We start from the raw sequence: 24,125 nt of genomic DNA, 5'->3' as shown, positions 1-24,125 counted from the left end.
AAGTCTGCTTGGGATTCTCTCTCTCCCTCTCTTGCGGACCCCCCCCCCATTAATAAATAAATAATAACTAAATAAGCTTAAAGAGTAGTTTTTCTCTAATTTTACCTTTACAATTATTTTTGTTCAAATATAATTAACATACAGTATTCTGTTAGTTCAGATTTACAATATAATGATTCAACAATTCTGTACATCACTCAGTGCTCATCACTGATATGTGTACTCTTAAACCTCCCCCACTCACTCCTCTCTGGAATCACCTGTTAGTTCTCTATATTTAAGAGTCTGGTTTTTTGTCTCTTTTTTCTGTTTCTTAAATTGCACACGAAATGAAATCATATGGTATCTTTCTCTGACTTATTTCACTTAGTTGGAAAATAATGTCTTAAGCTACTCACAACACTGGTCTTCTGTGAACAACTTTTAGGTGTATTCAATTATTTATAAAAATAAGCTTTAATATTAAATGCAATGTCACAACATAAAGAATGAGAAATACAGATTATTTCATCTTGTAAAATTAAATTATTGCATTTTGGGCTGTATGTTTCTATTTGGTACATATATATGAATACACCACATGCATATATATAATAAAGGAAAAATGTTTTTCACTGTCTCTGGCTTTGAAAAGCACTGCTGCTCCAAAAGTTTGCAATCCAGTCCAAAAGGACTCCATTAAGAACGTATTCGGCTTAATGCCATTAAATTTTGGTGGGTCCTTGAGGATAATCTTTATTTTTATTTATTTATTTATTTATTTATTTATTTATTTATTATTTATTTATTTATTTATTTATTTCTTGAGGACAAAATAATCTTTATTCCTCTTTCCAACAGCAGGTCAAAGAACTGAAGTCAGGAAATCTTATATCTTAATTAAGTGCCATCGTGGAGGCCTGTAAAATGAAATAACAAAATCCCAAACCAGCCTACTTGCCCTCTCTAATCCCCGCTCAGTGAATGGAAGCTGCTCAGAGAAAACAGCTCGCGGGTTCCAGGCCGGAACTGGTAGAAAGCTCTCGCGAGAGCCTTCCGACCGCCGCGAGTCTTCTGTGAGCACCAGTTCCCGCCCCTTCTGCGCCCACAGGCCGTCTGCTCCCCACCGGCTTCATCCGCTACGGCTACGGCGGGGCGAGCCGGAACTTTTATCCATAGGAACGGGTTTACAGTGTAGAGTGTTGCCGGCCGGCCTCAAGGAGATTAGAGTGCCATCCTCTTCCTCTCACCGTAGCCGCCGCGGAGCGGTGCCGAGCCGATCAGATCCAGGAGCGCAGTTACCGGGCGGGCTGGGTCTATGGTCGCTCCGCGGGCCGCTCCGCCGGCTGGTGCTTTTTTTTCAGGGCAAGCTGTGTTCCATGGCAGGGAACTTTTGGCAGAGCTCCCATTAGTAAGTGATCTTCCGTCTTCTCGCCCAGGGCTTCTTCTTGGGAGTCGGTGAGGACCGGGCCTGCGACTCCCCTTGGCCTGGATCCCGGCCCCTGTCCCGAGCGCCGTGGGGTCTCCCGGGAGGCGGCAGCGGCTGGAAGCGGGACGCGCTTTTCTCTGGCGACTCCCCTCTCCCCGCCCCCTGGCAGCATTTGGTTGGGGGGCGGTGGTCTGTGAGCGGGAAAGGGCGGGGGCTAAGGAGGTTCGGTCTCAGAGGAAGGAAGGAGTGTAACTTCGGATTCTTGGATAAGCTAGGCCTGGAAGAGGGGTGGGTTGGGATGGGATGGGCACAGGTATGGGAAGTGTGGCATAGTTCGGGACTGTGAGGCGGGCTCTTCAGGACAGTTATGGTTCGCTTTTGCCTGGACACTCTTCGGGGAATCGGCATTGTAGTCTTTTGTCATTCACCTTCTGTCTTGAGTGGATTTAATATTCTGTGGAGAGAGTCAGGCTTGTTTCTGCTCTCTAACCAGTTCCTGCCATTACCTTATGCCTAGATGGAGTTGTATGTTGGTGAGGTGTAGGGCAGGTGCTCTCAAGATGTATCCATTAGTCTGTGCCTTATATTTTGTTGTAAACACGTATTTCCCAGTGACTGCTAATTTCTTTAACATATTTCATGAATTCGGTTTTGTTTTTGCTAGTGACCATGGAAGAACTAGAGTAATATTAAAAATATTTTCCCCTAAATACGTTTAAGTAGGCAGAAAGGTGAGTGATGGGACTAATTGATTAGGTTTTCCACTGTACGGTTGAAAGATGAACAGAAGCTGGTGCTATTATATTTTAGTGTGTGTGTGTGTGTGTATACATCTATATATATATTAATGCTAAGAGAGGATTAGTAATTGTAATTTAAATTTTGATTTTGTGAAAAAAGATGAATTCCTATTCATTCTTTTTTTAGTCCTTTGTGCGAAAACAAAAATGGTTTTGGAAACCTTTTTTCAGGAAAGCAGGTTACCTCTTGCTATGAAGTGATTCTGTGGAGATGAAATTGTGTGGAAGCTCTACCTCTGATCATATTTGTATTTTGCAGTTTTGCTCACTGCCATATTTGCTTGGGCAAAATTAAAATACAGAAAATTTAATTAGTGGAGAAGAGTAGTATTTTGATAAACTTTGAAAGAAAGTGAGAGAGAATTAACAGGGAGCTAGCTGTTGATTATCAAAAGCTACAGTCATTTTTCTCAACTGAAAAAAAAAAAGATCTGCCCACCTTTTTAAAAAGAATATTTATTTAGTTTTTTGAGAGAGATAGAGCTCAAGAGGGGGAGGGGCCGAGAGAGAGGGAGACAGAATCTGAAGTAGGCTCCAGGCTTGGAGCTGTCAGCACAGAGCTTGATGCGGGTCGAACTCCTGAACCCCAAGATCATCACCTGAGCCAAAGTCAGAGGCTTAACAGACTGAGCCACCCAGGCACCCCTGCCCACCTTTTGATAAGTGTTAATTATGCTTTCACTTATTGTTGGTGTAATGACAACATTTAGGGGGTAGGATCTATAACAATTGTTTCTTCACTTTTGAAATAATAAAATTGTTAAAATGTTAAGTGTGCTTTTTTTGGAAATGTCCTTGTCTCCCAATTCAAGTAGTCCTGCAGGAAAGGGCTACTCAGATCTCTTGAGAATTACGAAGTGCCTCGTCTGCAAAAGGTTACAATGAAGAAAGACAAGGCAATCGATTCTGGAAAAACAAACCAACAAAAAGATTACAAAAACCATTGTTTTAGGTGATTTTTTGAAGACGAACATCTTAACATTTCTAAAATGAGCATGGCAATTTTTTTTTCTTAGTAGCACATGAAATAATGGTGAGTGATATGAACAATGTAATCTTACGTTTTATGAAAGTTGGTATTATAAGTGTTCTTGGTTTATCCTCCGTACTATGTGCTGTGAAGAAAACTTAAGATATTTGATTGTGAAGATTATCTTTCTAAAAACACTGACTGTGAGGATGAAATTAATAATACTAGAACAGGATGAATCACAGTATTTTCTAGGAAGTTGAACACAACACATTCTTTGGCCTTACTGCATTAAAAGGAGAATGGCATTGGGGCCCCTGGGTGGCTCAGTCGGTTAAGCGTCCGACTTCGACTCAGGTCACGATCTCACGGTCCGTGAGTTCGAGCCCCGCGTTGGGCTCTGGGCTGACGGCTCCGAGCCTGGAGCCTGCTTCCGATTCTGTGTCTCCCTCTCTCTCTGCCCCTCCCCCGTTCATGCTCTGTCTCTGTCTCAAAAATAAACGTTAAAAAAAATAAAAAGAAAAAAAGAGAATGCCACTAAATATTATCTGGTTGACTGAATGAATTAATGAACAGATAACAGAAATACAAAAGTACAAAATCAATTCTGGATGTTATTGTATCAGAGGAAACTGAAAATACAGTTACATAATATCAAGGAAATAACTTAATGAGATCAATATATGTCCATACTTTTGGGATGTAGCCAAAGTCAAAGTTATAAACTAACATCCTGAAAAACTGAGAAAGAATAAAAATAAATCAAAATATTCTACTTAAGAATATTAAAAAGGAAACAGTGAAATAAATCCGAGGGGAAAAAAGGAAAGACTTAAAGGTAATACCGATATTAACATTTTATTTTTTTTATATTTATTTAATTTTGAGAGAGAGCGCACAGGGGAGTGGCAGAGAGAGAAGGGGACAGAGGATCCCAAGCAGGCTCTGTGCTGACAGCAGTGAACCTGATGCGAGGCTCAAACCCACAAACTGCTAGATCATGACCTGAACCAAAGTCAGATGCTTAGCCAACTGAGCCGTCCAGACGCCCCCGATATTAACATCTTGAAAGGAAAAAAGTAGTCAGAAATTATAAGAGTTGGTTCCTTAGAAGGGAAAATCAAAACAGTAGACTAAACTGCTACTAGTTGAAGCAAGGGAAAAAGATATGATACAAAAATACAAAATTAGGAATGAGAAAAGTAAATAAATCCAGATGTACCTTTGGGTTATCTCCATGGGAATAAGTTTGAAAGCCAAAACAAATTAAGAAAGTTACCAGAGAGCTACTCCTTAAAACATGCTCCAGGCCCACGTTATTTCATGGGTAAATGTTTTCCCATTTTCAAGAAGATCTGCTATTGAAATTATTCCAGTTCACACAGAAAGCTTTCCAGTTCTTTTTATGTGAAGTTACAATAACACTGATAAAATCTAGCAAAGGTAGCACTAAAAACAGTCTGACTTTTGAATATCGATGCAAACATCATAAAGTATTCCCAAGTAGAGTCTAACATTACATTCGAAATATAAAAAATGATAATGATTTTACTATAGAAATATAGTCAACATTTGGAAATCTGTTAATAAACAGTGAAAGCGTCAAGACCTCTTTTAAAATTCAACATCTGTTCTTGACCAAAACAAATAGTATGCTTTCTTAACAGGGTAAGAACATCAAAGCATCAACAAGAGATATTTAATGGTAAAACAGGAAAATTAGGGGGCCTGTTTAACATTGTTCTGAAAATGCTACTCAATGCAGTTAATAGAATCAGATGTAAAAAATGACAAAATTACCAGTATATAGCAATAAAATTTAAGAAAATTCAGTTAATTGAGAAATTATTATAAATAAAGGTTTAATGAGGTAACCAGTTACATAATGTAAAAAGGAAAGCTTTCTTTTAAATAAATGATGGGGGAACATGGCTCAGTAGGTTGAGCACCCAGCTTCAGCTCAGGTCATGATTTCGGAGTTCCTGAGTTCGAGCCCCACATCAGACTCACTGCTGTCAACCTGTCAGCTCTCTGCAGAGAGTTGCCTTCAGATCCTCTGTCCCCCTCTTTCTGCCCCTCCCCTTTGCATTCTCAGAAATAAACATTAAAATAAACATATTTTAAAAATAAATGAATGATAGAAAAATATAATTACAGTAGCAACAGAAAATATGAAATACACAGGAGTAAACAAACGTACAGGACTTATAGGAAGAAATTTTTAAATTTTGTAGTGGAACAAAGATTTTAATAAATGGAGTTTGAATTCTAACCTTGTAAAAATAGCATTTCTTCCACTATTGATCTCATTAATGCAAGCCCAAACAATTTTGAATGGATTTCCTTTAAAAGTTCCTTTTGGGACTTGATAACAATGTTTTTAAAAGTTCAGGTCTCAGAATAATAATTGTAATAGAATATCAAGCAATTTTCTGAAGAATAGTAGCAGGGGAGTATTTTCTGTACCAGATTTTAATTGTTTAGTTTTATGTTTTAAAATAGCATGGCATAGGAATAAGAAAAGAAAAAAAGGAAATTACAAAGATGATCCCAAATAATAGAATTATACATCAAGAAATACTTTAGTCAACATTTGAGTAACCATTTGACAAAACATTTAGCTGGATCCCTGTTTTCTACCTTGTACAAAATATATTCCAGGTGGATCACAAATTGAAAGAAAAAAGCCATATTAGAAAATACGGGTGATTTTTTTTTTTTTTTTTAATCATTTTGTGTCAGGGGAGGCCTTTTCATTTGTGACAAACATAAAATCAAAGTAAAATATGGGTTGGTTTTAATAAGTGATCCATATTTCTGTATTACAAACAAATATTAAGAGATCATGCTAAACTTGGGAAAGGTTTAGTGTATTTGACAAATGATTTATTATCTATAATATGCAAATTATATGAGAAAAATCTCTAAATTGTGAAAAAGACCATCCCATTAGAAAAATTGTCATATTAGGATTACAATGTACAGGGGCGCCTGGGAGGCTCAGTTGGTTAAGGGTCCAACTCTTGTCTTTGACTCAGATCATGACCTCACAGTTCCTGATTTCAATCCCTGTGTCAAGCTTTGTGCTGGCAGCTTAGAGCCTCCTTGAGATTCTGTCTCCCTGTCTCTCTGCCCCTCCCCTGCTTGCTCTCTATCTCCCTTTCAAAATAAATAAAAAATAAACTTAAAAAAAGAAAAGAATTACAGTATACAAAAGAAGGACTATATTTGGCCAATAGGCCCTGGAAAATGTTTAACCTCAGAAGTAAACTAAAAACAAACAACCCCCATTCTGCCGCCCCCCCCCCCCCCCACGGCCAAACAGTAAGATACTACTTTGCCTTTCAGTTGTAAAGTGTTTAAAAGCTTGGCAGTAACTCATGGCGGGGGGTGGGGGGGGTGGGGGGGGGTGGGGGGGGGTGGGGGGGGTGGGGGGGTGGGGGGGGGTGGGGGGGTGGGGGGGGTGTAAATATTTTAAGACACCCTCATGTACTTTTTTTATTTTTTAAGATTTTAAATATTTGGGGGGGGGGCAGGGAGAGAAGAAGACCGAGAATTCCAAGCAGGCTCTGTGCTGACATGAGGCTTGAACTCAGGAGTCCTGAGATCCTGACCTAGGCTGAAGTCAGATGATCAGCCAACTGACCCACTCAGGCACCCACCGTCATGTACTTTTCATGGGAAATTGGTGTCACATATGGACTGCAAACTGACAATGTATAACAAAGTTATCAGTAAAACTGACCAATTAGTTCTATTTCTAGGAAACTATTTTAAATATTAACTAAATATACAGGGTGAATTACAAAGCTAGTCATTAAAGCATTATTTTTTTTTTTAATTTTTTTTTCAACGTTTATTTTTTTGGGGACAGAGAGAGACAGAGCATGAACGGGGGAGGGGCAGAGAGAGAGGGAGACACAGAATTGGAAGCAGGCTCCAGGCTCTGAGCCATCAGCCCAGAGCCCGACGCGGGGCTCCAACTCACGGACCGCAAGATAGTGACCTGGCTGAAGTTGGACACTTAACCGACTGTGCCACCCAGGCGCCCCTAAAGCATTATTTTTAATAGTGAAAAATTATAACCTATCTGCCTATTAATAGGAATTAATAAATAATAATACATCCATAAAGTTGTGCAGCAATTTAAAAGGATGCTGAATAACAAATCTGTTGACATAAAAAGACTTTCAGTACATACTGAATGACAAAAGCAAGTTGCAGAATAGTTTTATGGGTCATATCAATTTCATATGTCTGGTTAAAAATAGTAGACTTGACTAGGCAGATGGAGGAGGCTATTAGTGTAATAAATCCTGAAACAGCTTTTAACATGATTGGAATTTGTGAAGTAGGGAAATTAAATACTCCAGTTACTCATGAACAACTGAGAAAAGATACTTCAAATCTAAGGTATCATCATTTGGTGTCAAATAACTTGACCATTATTTTATGTATCACTAAGAAAAAATAAATGTACTAGCAGTTAAAAGCCTAAGGCATCACTGACTGTAAGATCTCTTTTGATATCAGAGTCTTAAAACCAATGAAATGTAGTATACGGTAGAGAACGAGAGAGACTGAGAAAATTAGAGTGGAATTTTTTTCAGAACATATTTACATTCATTAGTGAGATAATTCTCTTTTCTTTAATTTATTTTCAGTGGGGGAGAAAGAGAGAGAGCTAGAGATTATGGGAGGGGCAGAGAGAGAGGGGGAGAGAGAGAGAGAATCTCAAGCAGGCTCTGAACTGTCAGCACACAGCCTGTTTCAGGGTTCACCCACAAACCATGAGCTCATGACCTGAGCCCAAATCAGGAGTCAAATGCTTAACCAACTGAGCCACCCAGGTGCCCCAATGAGATAATTCTCAGTGTTGGAATTTCAAGAAATGTGAAAAATACTATCTTCTGAGTTACTTCTTGCACTTTGTATTTCTCAGAATGTTTATAACTTGTTCAATCTTAGAATTTTTTTTGTGACTTTATTAGTTGATTCTCTGTAGCGTGTTTTAACATCTTTGTTTCTTTTAGTTTGCAATGGATTTTGGATAAACAAGATCTGTTGAAGGAACGCCAGAAGGACTTAAAGTTTCTCTCAGAAGAAGAGTATTGGAAATTACAAATATTTTTTACAAATGGTAAACATTTAAAAAAAATGACTGAAATAGTATAGTTGGTCACTTCTGAATTCAAACTTTTGTATAGTAATTTGTGATGAGTTGTTTTAGTCCATACTTAACATTTCTACTTTTTTTTAATTTTTAAAAAAATTTTTTAATCTTTATTTTTGAGAGACAGAGAGAGAGAGAGAGAGAGACAAGAGTACAAGCAGGGGAGGAACAGAGACAGAAGGAGACACAGAATCTGAAGCAGGCTCTAGGCTCCGAGCTGTCAGCACAGAGCCGGATGTGGGGCCTGAACTCACGAACAGTGAGATCATGACCCAAGCCGAGGTCGGATGCTTAACCCACTGAGCCACCAGGCAGGCACCCCGTACTTAACATTTTTATTTATACATGTATTCTTTTTATAACTTATATTCACTTATCTTTCTTTTTAAGTGATCTAAATAAAGTCTTGTGAATCTTACATATCAGAGGTACTCAAAACAGTTTGAAAGTGTTCATTGATTGCCCTAAGTCTTTATAATGCATTATTAAGCCCAATTTAGGATTGGCTAAAGCAAATATTTTGGGGATAAATGGAGTATTTGGATTGAGATCCTATATTGGTCATTCTTATCTTACAAGTTTGCTTTGGAGGGAAGGGGATTTAGGGTCAGAAGATCCTTGCTCTGTCACATGGTAGCTTTGTTACATGATTTTTCTAACCCTCAGTGCACTGTTCTGCAAACCTGTCTCTGTTGTTTTAAGGATTCATTATGGACTTTTTAATAAACTTTATAAAGTGGTAGTTATAGTGAATTTGATAGCTGTTTAATGTTTTTCTTTTTATATTCTAAAGATACTATGAAAAGTATTGAGATACCTATCATTCAGAGGGAAATACCTGTCATTTAGCCTTCTTAATGTAAGAATAGTGTTTGCTCTGAGGCAATTTCTATTTTTTATTGTTTTTTATGCATACCTATATATTTTTTAACAGATTTGCAAATCCTAGTACTAGTCCATTGTGATCCAAATAGAGTTTTATAGCATATGTAGGTTTTTCTTTTTGTTAAAAATTAATATAGTCATGATTTAATCACATGGAAGTTATTATTCAATGTCAATATTATGATATCAGAAGATACATTTAAAACTTTATTTTTCTTCTAGTTATTCAAGCATTAGGTGAACATCTTAAATTAAGACAACAAGTTATTGCCACTGCTACAGTCTATTTCAAGAGATTCTATGCCAGGTAGGACTTTTATTTTGGGAATATGTTATACCTACTTGAAACTCTTATGTAATGTTGATGAACCTTAGTGTAACTAAATCATGTGTTTATCGTAGAGTTATCTTCATTTTTTTCCAGTGTGTTTTTTTGTTAATTTTTTAAAAATGTTTGTTTATTTTTGAGAGAGAGAGAGTACGAATGGGGGAGGGGCAGAGAGAGAGGGAATCTGAAGCAGGCTCCAGGCTCTGAGCTGTCAGCACGGAGCCTGAATCAGGGCTCAAACTCATGAACCGTGAGATCATGACCTGAGCTGAAGTCAGACGCTTAACCAAGTGAGCCACCCAGGTGCCCCTCCAGTGTGTTTTTATATGAATGACATTTAACTCTATCTTATCATATTTTTAGGTATTCTCTGAAAAGTATAGATCCTGTATTAATGGCTCCTACATGTGTGTTTTTGGCATCCAAAGTAGAGGTATGAAATAGTTTTCTGTTCTTCATCAAAGTATAGTCCATGTGCATTGGTTAATCTATATCAAAATAATGGCAAAATACTGAAATTCATACAAAGTCAAAGATACATGACTATTTTTATTTTTTTTAAGTTTATTTATTTTTGAGAGAGAGATGGAGAGGGTGAGCAGGGAGGGGTAGAGAGAGAAGGAGAGAGAGAATCCCAAGCAGGCTCTGCGGTGTCAGCACAGAGCCCAATGTGGGGCTTGAACTCACAAACTGAGATCATGACCTGAGACAAAAACCAAGAGTCAGACGCTTAACTGGCTTAACTGAGTCACCCAGGTGCCCCAAGATATACATGTCTTTATATATTCATTTAACAAACACTTATGTAGCACTTACTATATATACCAAGTGCTATTCTAAGTTCTTTTACAACCATAACTGACTTAATCCTCATAACAAACAATGGGGTAGTGTAATATCCTTAATTTATAAATGAGGAAACTGAGGTACATAGAGATTAAGAAATTGGCCTAAGATTGTAGAAGTCATACACGGGAGAAGTAGTATTTGTTTTTTTGTGTTTTTTTTTAACGTTTATTCATTTTTTGAGAGACAGAGCATGAGCAGGAGAGGGGCAGAGAGACAGGGAGACACAGAATCTGAAGCAGGCTCCAGGCTCTGAGCTGTCAGCACAGAACCCAGCGCGGGGCTGAAACTCATGAACTGTGAGATCATGACCTGAGCCGAAGTCAGACGCTCAACCGACTGAGCCACCCAGGTGCCCCAGCCCTGCCAGTATTGAACCCTGGGAGTCTGGCTACTAATTCCATGCTTTTAATTGCTTTGTTCTGTATCTTCTAAGACATTTACCTTTTGGCACTAAGTAGTAGTCCATACATGCGACAAGCTGGGGACAGCTTCTCTACTATTACCTGAGTTATAGTACCTTCTCCTGTGTCCCTCCTCCATATGCTTCCTTTGTCCTACTGTCTTCCCTCCCTGCCTCCTAATAGTGACTGCCTGCCAAGCCACAGGGAAAGCAGGAGGAAAGGTAAGGATTGGGTGTGGCTCTAGTGATACAGATTCCAGTAAGGAATTGTTAGGGCATTGAGGGTAATTAGGTGAGAGAGAGAGACAGAGAGATGGGAACTTGGAGCTGAAACCAAATCTCTGCTCATTTTATTTACCTTTTCAGTATTTTTGAGAGAGCACAGTTAAAATCTGAACAGTACTAGGAGATACCGACTGATTATCATTGTAATACATGTCATCTTTAGTGTTATGAAACTTTGTATTATGTTTCTGAGATGTCTTTAGAATCATAACTGTATTCTTGAAAACTGAATGTAATTTAAGCCTTGTAGGTTTATATTCCTTTTGGTACTCATGTTGATTTAGTTTTGTTTTGGTCATTATTTAGGATTATTCAAGATACCTTTCCCAACTATTACCTAAAGTAATGAGAGTTGACACCATTAGAAATAATATTAAGAAAGACCTTCTAGAGGTTTATGGTTTCCTAATTATAAGTGGTAGTTTAAAGAGGCAGAACTAGTCCTGTTATTACTAAATTCTCTAATGGAAAAGGAAGTTGTTTTTTTTTTATAAACTATTTTTTTTCTTTTTTTAATGTTTATTTATCTTTGAGAGAGAGAGAGAGAGAGACAGAGTGTGAGCAGGGGAGGGGCAGAGAGAGAGGAAGACACAGAATCTAAAGCAGGCTCCAGGCTCTGAGCTGTCAGCACAAAGCCTGACACAGGGCTCAAATTCAAGAACTGCGAGATCATGACCTGAGCTCAAGTTGGACACTGAACTGTCCCAGCTACCCAGGCACCCATAATGTTTATTTATTTTTGAGAGACAGAGAGCACACAAGTTGGGGAGGGGCAGAGAGGGAGATAGAGGATCCAAAGCTGGCTCTTTGCTGACAAGAGTGAGCCCAGTGTGGGGCTCGAACTCACAAACTATGAGATCATGACCAGAGCTGAAGTTGGCCGCTCAACTGACTAAACCACCCAGGTGCCCCTGGTGGAAAAGGAAGTGTTTATAAAAAGCCCATATTATGGGGTGGTTTTTCCAAATATTACCATGTAATTTGATGTCTCTGAAGCATAACCAGTCTGGAAAATCTAAGCAAAGTCTTTATGAACTTCTATTGTAGATTATTGTGGGAATTTTAATTTGTTTTATTTATTAAATATCTTTTGTTATTTGATTTACTATATGAAAGTTTTTACTCTAAGAATTTTGGATGAAGAATTGTTCCTTGATCAGGGTACCTGGCTAGCTCAATTGATAGAGTATAGGACTCTTGATCTTGGGGTCATGAGTTCGAGCCCCTACGTTGGGTGTAGAGATTACTTAAAAAAAAAAAAAAAAAGAATTATTCCTGGGAAAAAATGTATCACTTCATATTTGGTTATAGCATTATGTTTTTTAATCTTTAACTGTGACCAGATCTTTCTGTGTTTTGTCCAGTTGTATGGGAATTGTATAGAAATGACTCTTGAGATGTCTCAGGCATTTACTTTTTTTTTTTTTTTTTTTAACGTTTATTCATTTTTGAGAGACAGAGAGAGACAGAGTATGAGTGGGCAAGGGGCAGAGAGAGGGGGAGACACAGAATCCGAAGCAGGCTCCTAGCTCTGAGCTGTCAGCACAGAGCCCGACGCGGGGCTCAAACTAATGAACTTCGAGATCATGACCTGAGCCGAAGTTGGATGCTCAACCGACTGAGCCACCCAGGTGCCCCTCAGGCATTTACTTTTTAGTTTTCGGTGATTATGATTTGAGGTTTAAATGCAAATACACACACACACACACACACACACACACACACACACACACTTATACATACCCACCCACCCCTGCCCCCAGATACAGATGTACATTGAAGGTATTTAAATAGACTCCATTTAGTTTAGCCCCCCACCCCCCTTTTTAAAGTTTATTTATTTATTTTGACAGAGAGAGTGTGCATGAGTAGGGGAGGGACGGAGAGAGAGAATCCCAAGCAGAGCTGGATCTCAGGAACCCCAAGATCATGACCGGAGCCAAAATCAAGTGTTAATTGGATGCTTAACTGACTGAGCCACCCAGGCCCCTGGAGTTTAGTTCCCTTCCTTGAATAAGGAACCGATTCTTGATTTTTTTGTTTTGAAATGAAGTGAAGGCTATAGTAATCAGTAATCTTATGAGGTTAATCAAATTAAATGAGACAATATAAGTGGATCACCTCATAAATTTCAGTTCTTTCTACAATGGTGGCATATTAAATTCAAAGAGGAAATGGGAACTGATACTAGAAGTATTCTACTACATCATTCTTGTTTTCCTGTTCCAAAAAGAATAATGGTTTCTGTGGTCTTTTGAATTATTTGATGATGTTAAAGTTTATCTTCTTTACAGATTCAACTGTTTTATTACTAAATAGCATGAAGTACCTGTTTGTTAGTCCGAGTTCAATTGAATAGGAAGCATACTTAATATTTTTCTTGCAATTAAGTGTAGAATCTAAAAAATGTTTTTAGGAACTAATTTGAGTGCAGAAAGCTGGCATTCTTGCTTTAAGGCTTGGTTTCTAATTTGGTACCTCTCAATGATGTTAAGTTACAAAATTATTTAAACATTGGTCTTATTGCAGCAATATTAAGGAAAGGTAATACATTGAGAGATTTAAGTACTTCATGCCTCAAGGTGAACAGACTATAGACATGGGGGAGGTACGTGGGAAATACTTTGTTTTTAATATACCCCATATACCCTTAGGTTCATTGGGTTACTATATGCCTGATCTCATCCACTTTTATTTCTCTAGGAATTTGGAGTAGTCTCAAATACAAGATTGATTTCTGCTGCTACTTCTGTATGTAAGTGAAAAAAGTATATCCTGCTTTAAGGATATACTTCTTTAAAAAAGCTCCATAGAACAAAAATGTTTTTCAGTTTATGAGACCTGTGAGAGATTGGTTGGGTTTGTTAAATCTCCTGCAGTCACATTTATGGCTAGTATATTTGGCTAAAAATAAAGTGAAAATACAAACATTTTAAAAACCATCTACGGTATTATTTCTAAGACATTACTTTTAATACCAAAAATGGGTAGTAACTATTGATCCAAAAACATTAACTCAATGACTCTTTAAATAATAAGGGTTAAGAAAAAAACTTATTTTCCAGTTTTATTATATTTTATTGCTTTGTAATGACTAGCTGTTGTGTCATTCTTGTGGGTGAAGTAAACTCTTTAGTAATTGTAGTGTATGTCTTTGATAGGAATTATTTATTTTCCCTCCATCTTTAAAAACATGGTAAGGAAAAAAAATTCTGACTATAGTAGCCAGCCCTAGTTCTGTCTAAACAGCAGCTATATAACCTTGAACAAATTGCTTTACCTTTTGGCCTTCGTTCTTTTTCTAAAAAGATGGGGTTTAGCTGCCTCTGAGTCATGACATTAAAGGAAATAACACTGTAGACCAGTGATTTTAAAATATTGTACATAAGGTATTAACATTATGCTGTGCTCCATCTTCATAGGTTAAGCACAAAGACACCACCTAATAAAAGATAATACAGAGTTTTCTTTCACTTCTGTGCTCTTACACAGAAGAGGCAGAAGGTTTTTTGTGTTTTTAAGTTTGTGAACCAGACTAATTTTCATATTTTTGGGTCATTCCCTTTTTGAGACAAGTGTCATAATCTAATTCAGTCTTTTCCATGTCATATTTTACTCTTTTAAGGGAGAAGAGTAATAATCAATTTTGCATAGAATTTAATATACCAGATATATCGCATTGATGGCGATACTGTCAACAGAAAGTAAAATTGAAGGCTTTATTTCTCAACATGAGGATGATGCCAGAATTGTGTGTTAGGAAGGTGAATCTGGTAAAATAATGTAAGATGAACTGGAGGAGAATGTGAGCTGAAGTAGTCAGATTTTGAGGTTTTTCACATGCCACAACATGGATGAGCCTTGGGGCACTTGGCTGGCTCAGTAGGTAGCACATGTGACTCTTTATCTCAGGGTCATAAGTTCGAGCCCCATATTTGGTGTAGAGATTACTTAAAAATGAAATCTTAAACAAACACAGATGAACCTTGAGAACATTATGACAAGGGAAATAGACCTGTCACAAAAAGATAAATACTGTATGATTCCATTTAATATTATGAATAATTAATAGAGATAGAAAGTAGAATAGTAGCTGTTTTGGGGCTGGAGGGAGGGGGAAATGAGGAATTATTGTTGAATGAGTATGGAGTTTTCAGTTTTGCAAGATGAAAGAGTTCTAGAGCTGGATTGTGGTGATGGTTGCACAACATTGTGAATGTATTTAATATTACTGAACTGCATATTTAAAAATGGCTAAAGATGATAAATTTTATGTAATGTATATTTTACCACAACTTTAAAACAACAAAAAATATCCCTTTAAAATACATATAAAACTGCAAACTGTAGTGAGTGCCATCACCACAGGGTGCCGTGAGAAATAAAAGCCAACAAGAATAAAGTAGAAAAAAATTATTTTGAAGTTATTGAAGTGATCCAGGTAGGTACTAGTGAAGGCCTAAAATGATGTTTTGGGAGGTGCCTGGGTGGCTCAGTCAGTTAAGTGTCCAACTTCAGCTCAGGTCATGGTCTCACATGGTCTCATGTGAGTTTGAGCCATCAGTGCAGAGCCCACTTCAGGTCCTCTGTCCCCTTCTCTCTCTGTCCCTCCCCTCGTCTTGCTCTCATGTGTGTGTGCTCTCTCTCTCTCTCTCAAAAATAAACATTAAGAAAAAAATTTTTAATGATGTTTTGGCCCCCATCAAGGATAACAAGCAAGCTAGATTTGCATTACAGAGTCAGCAGGACTTTAAAAAGCAAGGATTTAAGAAGAGTCAAAAACGACTTTTGAAGGGTGCCTGGGTGGCTCGTTTGGTTAAATGTCCAACTCTTGATTTTGGCTCAGGTCATAATCTTATGGTTGGGGAGATCAAGCCCTGCTTTGGGCTCCAAACTGACAGCATAGAGCCTGCTTGTGATTCTTTCTCTCCCTCTCTCTCTCTCTGCCCCTCCCCCCCAGCCCACTCTCAGTCTCTCTCTAAATAAATAAAGTTAAAAAAAATGATGAGATATTATTATGCCTGGTCACTGGGAATGTGAAGGTGCTACCATAAGAGGAGAATAAGGGGGTTCTGAAAAGAGTTAAATTTTAATCTTGGACATTCTAAATGTAAATGTATCAGTGGAACATTTTAGAAATGTGAGGCCAGTGATAGAAATCTGGGATGATAAATTTTAAGAAAGATAGAGTTGCATAGTGTCTTGTGCTGCATGGAAGTTGTGTACCAAAGAAAAAAAACCACACCTTTGGAACCAGACCTTTGGGTTTGTGATCTTTGAGAGAGAATGTAGCTGTCATTAGACATTATGGGGTGGGGGTTGACGCCAGATTGCAAAGAATTAAGCAAGTAGGTGCTGAGAAGAGGAGAATCTATATTACAGATACATGAAACAACCTCAGTGAAGGGGGTGTGGGGACATGCTGACCAAAGTAACTTTGGGGAGAAGTATAGTCTGTAAGACTAAAGGCGAAAGGAACTGCATGTAAGCACTGTACTCTAGTTGATAGATTTGATACTTAAGGTGGGTACAAGTTAACAATTCTGATACTGCTTTACTTGTATCTGGAATTAAACAATTCCACTAGATAGATACATCCATGGTAAATGGATGGCAGATATTTAGAGCCAGGTTTCTCATTGCTGGAGTGGGAATATACATATAAGCAAAGAGAGGAGATTAGAATGATCCGTGTGGTGATCAGAGACCTCAGTATGAACTCATGTTTACCTTAACATAAATACACATAAATATTTATAGATATGTGGACTTGTGTGTGTGTGTGTGTAGGCTTTGTCAGTTAAGAGAGTCTATAAGCAATGACATCCCAGTTTCAGGGAGTTCACCTAGTGCCCAGATCTTTGTTTCTAATACTATTCTCCATTAAAAGGAACTAGGGCTCCTAGGAGAAATGATTGGGACAGGAAATAAACAAGATAGACCTGGAGCATCTTATAGTGCCAAAAAGTAAGGAAGTGCAAAAAACCCAAAACAAAACCTACCTTTAATGGGGATGTGTCAGAGGGACATGGAACCCAACTGAAGCTAGAAGAATTTGTGCCAGAAAATGTTTTTTAAAAAGTAGTATTAGATTATAACCCAAAGTATAAAATAAATATCTGCGGGTCCATACTGATATAAATAAATGATTGAATAAAAGAGAAGAGACAAATCTCTAATATGGAAGAATTTCATATAATTTATGTACCTAACTACACCCTCAAATAGGGAAAGCATAAATTTCCACTTCTTAGCTGTTGGTTGTGCATAAAGAGTTCCTTTTTTTTTTTTTTTTTTTAAGTTTTTAAAATTTATTTTGAGAGAGCACATGGAAGTGGGGAAGGGACAGAGAGAGGGAGAGAGAATCCCAGGCAGCTCTGTGTCGTCAGTGCAGAGTCTGTTGTGGGACTTGATCTCACGAACCTCTCATGAAACTGTGAGATCATGACCTGAGCAGAGATCAGGAGTAGGACGCTTAACTGACTAAGCCACCCAGGCATCCCGATAGTGACTTCCTTCTAATGTGTACATTGTGAAAAGGGCAGGGGGAAATAAGAGAAACCCAACAAACACTTCCTTTGCCAGGTGATTGAGATTAGTGTCAGCAGTGATAAATCACTAGGATTATGTACCTTTGATGTGATAGAATGAAATGGCACTTTCTGTCCTTCCTTCCAAAATCCCACAACACCAGTTTAAACATCAAATAAACATCAGACAAATTCCAGTAGAGGGTCAAGCAACAAAATAATACTTAAAAAATATATATATATATAATATATATGTATATGTATATGTGTATATATATATACACATACATATACATACATATATATGTATGTGTGTGTGTGTGTGTATATATATATATATATATATATATATATATACAGTACTCTCAAAAACTGCTAAAGTCATCAAAACAGGGAAAGTCTGGAAAACTGCCACAGCCAAATGGAATCTAAGGAGACATGACAAGTAAATGTAAAGTTGTCTCCTGGATGAGAGCCTGGAACGGAAAAAAGGACATTAGGAAAAAACTAGGAGATCTGAATAAACTATGGACTTCAGTTAATAATTATCTATTGATTCATTATTTATAACAATATACCATACTAATATAATATAAAATGTTAATAACAAGGGAAACTGTGTGGGTGAGCGGTTGTCTTAGTCTGCTCAAGCTTCTCGAACAAAATAGCATAGATTGGGTCACTTAAACAGTAGGTGTTTATTTCTCACAGTTCTGGAAGCTGGAGAGTCCAAGATCAAACAGAGTGTCTGCCTTGATCATTTCCTTGATCAGCCATTTGTTTCCTGGCAAGCAGACAACTGCCTTCTCATTGTGTTCTCACGTGACAGAGAGGTTACTGTTCTTCTTATAAGAATACTAATCCTAAAAAAAAAAAAACCAAAAACTAATCCTTTCATGGGGACCCCACCCTCGTGACCTCATCTAAACCTAATTAACTCCCTAAAGTGCCACCTCCAAATACCATCACACGGGGGTTAGGGCTTCAGGATATGAATTTGGGGGGACACAAACATTCAGCCTGTAACATGGATGATGTGGTAACTATTATCTCTTCAGTTCTGTAAACTTAAAAAATGTTCCAAAAAATAGTCTAAGAAAGCAAAGGAATATAATTTGATAAAGGTTGTATGTACTTTTGTTTTTAAGAGAAATTTGAGCATACTAGTAAGTGATAGGACAGATTTATTGGAGGAGGACTGGTTAAAGGTGCAAAACAAATGTGAACTGTCAATTGAGTAGATGGGAAGCAAATGTGCAAGTGGTAGAGGTAGCGATAGAAAGGAGGGGTGCATTTTCCTCCAAGTTAGAAAAGGATTAGGAGGTAGAAAACCAAAATGCAGAGCAACTTTATCATGGAGTAGGAGAGAAGTTGACAGTATCAGGTAAATCTTAGTAAGTTAGGTGTCAAGGTCTACGAGTTAGGGATGTAGATTTATTTAATGTACAGAGATAACTTTACCTTGTTGATTAGTGACCATTATGTAAATAAATACCTGTTTTATTTGTACACTTTACATCTTGTTTACATCAGAAGGATTTGTAAAACTCAGAAATAAATAATTGGTATGTTTTCAAATAAATTAAAGGAGGAAGGAAAGGAAAGCTTGAGTATACATTTCCTAATATCAATTTTAAATGGTTTAGGGTTCAAATCTTGGCAGATGTTACCTATCTAAATTAGTTAGGATACCCAGTTTACAAAATAAAACTTTTTGAAAATAAAGTACATAGAATAAATGAAAAAAAATTTAAATCTCTGTGAGGTCTTGGGCTTTGTACAAGTGGAAAGGATCACAGAACAGATCCTCTAGAGCCTGTCGGTAATCACTTGATTTAATGAAATGTTGCATCATAATGACTTGGATACAATTTTCTCAAATAGTAGTACTTAAATGTATACACTCATATCATTTTGAGGAGATAGAGGATTGATAGTTAATAGTTTCTTCATTTGTATTTTCTTAGTGACAAAGAGTTGTAACTGTACGTGTGTGTTTGTATGTGGTATGAAAAAGTCGTAGGAACTTTTCACATACACTTATGGTTTTATTAAAATATATCTTTTGATAAAGAAGTACCTATTACAGACAGTACAGATTAATAAAAATTCTTAAATCAGATGACCACTGTTAACATTCTTTGGTTATGGTATCCTTTTAACTTTTATGTATATTTAGAAATACATATATATTTAAACATATATATAACTTGTATCCCTTCTAAGCTGAATTACTGAAAAACAGAACAATATCAGTCTAGAGCTGAAAAGATTAAAAAAATTTTTTTTAATGTTTACTTATTTTTGAGAGAGCGTGAGCAGGAGAGGAGGAGAGTAATACATTAGGTATATTTGAAGTTCTCTAATTGTAATATAGATGGGGGCCTAGGCCTTCCTGCCACTTAGTTCTTCCCCTCGCCTGAAAACAAAACAAATATCTGGGTCCCTAAGCATCTCTAAGAGCTCTTACTAAAAATGATTTACCCCTTCTTCTAATATTCTACACTTGTTAAAGAAATATTGGTTTAATTCAGTCTTTCATTTTCTAAGTCATTTTTTGTTTTCTGCAGTAAAAACTAGATTTTCATATGCCTTTCCAAAGGAATTCCCTTATAGGATGAACCATGTAAGTATATTATATAAAATAAAACTACTTGTCAAAGCTGTATATAAACTAGCTCCATTTTATGTTAGAATAAACTGAAACCTGTAAGTGGCAGTCTCGAGTACTACAAGAATATAAACATTAAATCTAAAATTAAAGCTAAATTACTTCTACCAAAAAAAAAAAAGTATGTAATAGCAGTGGTTATCTACCCTGGATGCTCATTAAATCGCTTTGGGAACTTTTTCATAATGCTGATATCAGGGCCTCTCCAGAGACCAACTAAAACAGAATTTTCATGCTTGAGGCCTGAGGACTGGTATTTTCTAAAATCTCTCAGGTGATACTAGTGTGCATCTAGGGCTGGGAACTACTATAATGGAACAGTATGAAAACTATATTTGAAACTTTACATTAGTTTAGAAGATGAATTTCTATTAACATTTTTAAGAGGCATGTCCTTTTTCTGCTTTGCAAGGGATTTCTTCATTCTATGTAAATTAGATTTTTTGTTTCATTTTCAGTATTCTTTCCTTTTATTGATTTGTAATATATTAAGTAACACTTAAGTGGAGATAATTGCATTTTTGCATTTTGCATTTGTGAAGTGTATTGGAAAATCTGAAGTTTACACAGGATATTTTAAATTAAAAAAAATAGATACCCTTATATGGAACTGGCTTTTCCTTATAAGGATATAATCATAATTCCATTCATTGTAGTATATTAAAAAGGTAATTTTTGTTGCATATGTTCATTTTCATATAAGCTGCTATGTGCTTGATTTAAAAAATTTTAGTAAAAATTTGTGGTATTACTGTAATGCATATAAATTGTTAGACTAAGTATACTGATTTGTTTCACATTGACATTTATAATCTTTTTATTTTTAAAACAGATATTAGAATGTGAATTCTATCTTTTAGAACTAATGGTAAGTATATTACTTCCTTGTGATTAATAGAATAAAACATGTTCAAATTTAGTGAAGTCAGAAATTATTTAAAGAAATGATTTGTAGGAAGGTGCATTTTAAAACCATCCAAGTGATACATGATGGTAAAATCATAGTACCTAGTAGCATCATCACCTATATCCTCTCAGAAGCCTGTAAAATAATTTGTATAGCCCACTTAGGATGGGAAAATTTTTCTGTTCTATAGTAACTATAATAAAAGGATTACAAGCAAACTAGTCAGGACATTAAGCCACTGTAAATTATTTGCACATTTTGTGTATGTGTGTGGTGTTATTTAAAGATAGATTATGTCTTTGGCAGAATTCTCCTCCAGTTGGGAATTATGGATTTATAGGCTAATAAGAGGTTTCAGTGTGTTGCAGATGTGACACTTTGAGTCTCTAAGGGAATGGATGCTGACTGACTGCCAACCGATTTACCAAGGTATATTCCAGAGAGAGCACTGCCTTCACTATTATAGTAGAGTTTAGGGCTGCCATACTGCTTGCTTAACAGAATAAGAGGGAAGCAAGCATGAGTTAGAGAAATACATTTTGAAATACACAATTACAAATCAGTTGGGTAATGATAAGTTTTTGTGTTGTAATATATCTGTTTTTATACATACACATTTTTTAAACTGTTTCTAGGATTGTTGCTTGATAGTGTATCATCCTTATAGACCTTTGCTCCAGTATGTGCAGGACATGGGCCAAGAAGACATGTTGCTTCCCCTTGCATGGTAATTAGAACAGAAGTTATTCATAGTGTAATGTGTTATTAGCTAGGAAGGTTGACAACTGAATATGAAGTTTAGTGTTTTTAAAGTAATTAAGCTGGTGTCCCAAGATATTGTATGTTGAACGAAATAATCTCCTTGTTGAATTTTAACTATATTGATATAAATGCTAAATTTGTAAGGATCTTTATTTGATTAATATTTCCATTAAAATTTGATTCTTATGAAAAACAGAGTACATAAAAATTAAGACATTATTTTTCAAATAGAATACTTCTGTTGGTATTCAACATACGTATTAGTTAATTATATTTCTGGTTTCCTCTTTGATTTTCTAATTTTTGAAAAATTGGAAAAATCCTTATGTTGTAATTTATTGTAGGGTTTTAAGTTTTAGAATCTATTTAGCTGTAATTTTATTCATTAAAATATGCTTATGGTCATTTTCCTTGATATTTTTCACCTTTGTATTTGTACTTCAGTACTATTAAAGATATAAGTATGTACAAAGATGGGAAATCTGGTCCTCTCTGGGGGGAGATGTGCAATCATATAAGATAGTTCTGATTTCAGTAATAATATGATTTACATTTCTATAGGAGGATAGTGAATGATACCTACAGAACGGATCTTTGCCTACTGTATCCTCCTTTCATGATAGCTTTAGGTATGTAAGCATGGTGTACCTTTATTAGTTAAATTGTTACAAGCATATTTAGGTCATCTCAAAAGAAATTTCACGCTATTATACTTTATGTTGTTACATTTCATGAAGTAATAGACTAATCCTTGCATGTGAACTTTCAATAATATGAAATGCAACTTTCATAAATCAGGATTATTGTCCCTCTCACCCCACTCTTTTGGTAAGTTTTTTTTTTTTTTAATCATTTAAAATAATTTTGACCAGTGTCTGAATAGAACATTTTTGTTTGTTTAGGAAGAAAAGTTCAGAATTAAGCCTATTAATATTATTTGTAACTTACATAGAATAACTGGGCCTTTTATTTCCTAAGCCCAACTAAGTCCTTAGAGGTTCAGTAAAGGAGCTCTGTAGTCAATGCTTTGCTGGAAGAATAAGTTAGCTACCATTTTATCTATCTGTAGAAGGCAGGGTAATGGGATAGAACACAATCTTTGGAGTTACATAGTCCTAAATTTAAACTTTGCTTACTTTACAATTGTGGGAAAAGTATTTAACCTGAGTTTGTTTTCTTAATTGCAAAATGTTGGGGATTCTAACTGCATACAGAATTGTTGCAAGAACTAAATGAACTAATAGTTGCAAGAACTAAATATCTTGTAGAGCACCTGTAATGCCTGCCATGTATTAAGCACTTAATAGTTTCTTTTTCCTATTGATTTCCATGATTCTGTCTTCTTGATTTTCCCCCTATTTTCTCACCACCTTACTTTCATAAGTTTCTCTTTTTTCAGTTATTCCTTAAATGTTAATATTTCTCAGCCTTCTTACATTGGGGGTGGCAAATAGGTTATTATACTTTTGTAGTCCTGGAGGTTCTCTGAAACCATTGTGTTTGGAAGGATTCTGAAGTGGAATCTGGGTTCATTGGAAAGGAACACATGGGTAAGAAGCAAGGAATAGCAGGCCATGTCCTGCAATTTTGCACCCCTGCTATCTTTGTTCTTCCTGAGTAGTCTCACTGGGCCCCATGGTTTCTACTATTTCTTATGGGTTGAAACGTTTCAACTCCTTGTTTAACCAAGGCCTTGCTCCTGAGTAGTTCTTTATATCTATCTACCTTTTAGATAGCTCCACTTGGCGTCTCACTGGCACCTCAGACTCATGACCAGGACTGAACCTATCACTTTATCTAAGAAGATGTTCCTTTTAATGTCTTTGCTAGCTTGGTAAATAGCAGTAGTTAGTTACCTTAATTGGAAACCTGACCGTTAGACTCTTTCATCTCCCTCGATACTACATCTAGTTGGTAACCAATACCCGTTGTGCCTTCCTCTCAGTTGTCCTTTTGGTAATCTCATAGCCATCTTCTCACTTCTCTTCAGGTGACCACAGCAGTCTCCTTACTGGTTAATTGGCATCTAGTATCCCTGTTCTCAGAGAGCCAGTCTGTCTACCACAGTTGAGATAGGCTGGTGGTTCTCAACCAGAGATAATTTTGCTCCCCAGGGGATGTATGGCAATGTTTGGAGATGGTTTTGGTTATTACAAA

General features: G+C 36.6%; 1 protein-coding gene across 2 annotated transcripts in view; it reads left to right on the top strand.

The window, feature by feature from the left end:
* The first annotated feature begins 1,054 nt into the window (after nt 1-1,054).
* CCNC (cyclin C) overlaps nt 1,055-24,125 on the top strand; it is a 28,888-nt gene continuing 5,817 nt past the window's right edge. Inside the window, exons 1-9 of one of the 2 annotated variants that reach the window (XM_043592002.1) lie at nt 1,055-1,390; nt 8,212-8,318; nt 9,459-9,543; nt 9,928-9,997; nt 13,802-13,853; nt 20,199-20,254; nt 21,132-21,167; nt 21,842-21,933; nt 22,530-22,597. In XM_043592002.1, the coding sequence (XP_043447937.1) occupies nt 1,359-1,390; nt 8,212-8,318; nt 9,459-9,543; nt 9,928-9,997; nt 13,802-13,853; nt 20,199-20,254; nt 21,132-21,167; nt 21,842-21,933; nt 22,530-22,597 (598 nt within the window). In that variant the 5' untranslated portion in view covers nt 1,055-1,358. The remainder of the gene's footprint in view (nt 1,391-8,211; nt 8,319-9,458; nt 9,544-9,927; nt 9,998-13,801; nt 13,854-20,198; nt 20,255-21,131; nt 21,168-21,841; nt 21,934-22,529; nt 22,598-24,125) is intronic. The other variant, XM_043592003.1, reaches the window with a different exon arrangement.

This window comes from Prionailurus bengalensis, chromosome B2, assembly GCF_016509475.1.
Source record: "Prionailurus bengalensis isolate Pbe53 chromosome B2, Fcat_Pben_1.1_paternal_pri, whole genome shotgun sequence".
NCBI lineage: Eukaryota > Metazoa > Chordata > Mammalia > Carnivora > Felidae > Prionailurus > Prionailurus bengalensis.
The sequence above is the reverse complement of the archived record's forward strand: the minus strand, read 5'-3'. Positions and strand labels throughout refer to the sequence as shown.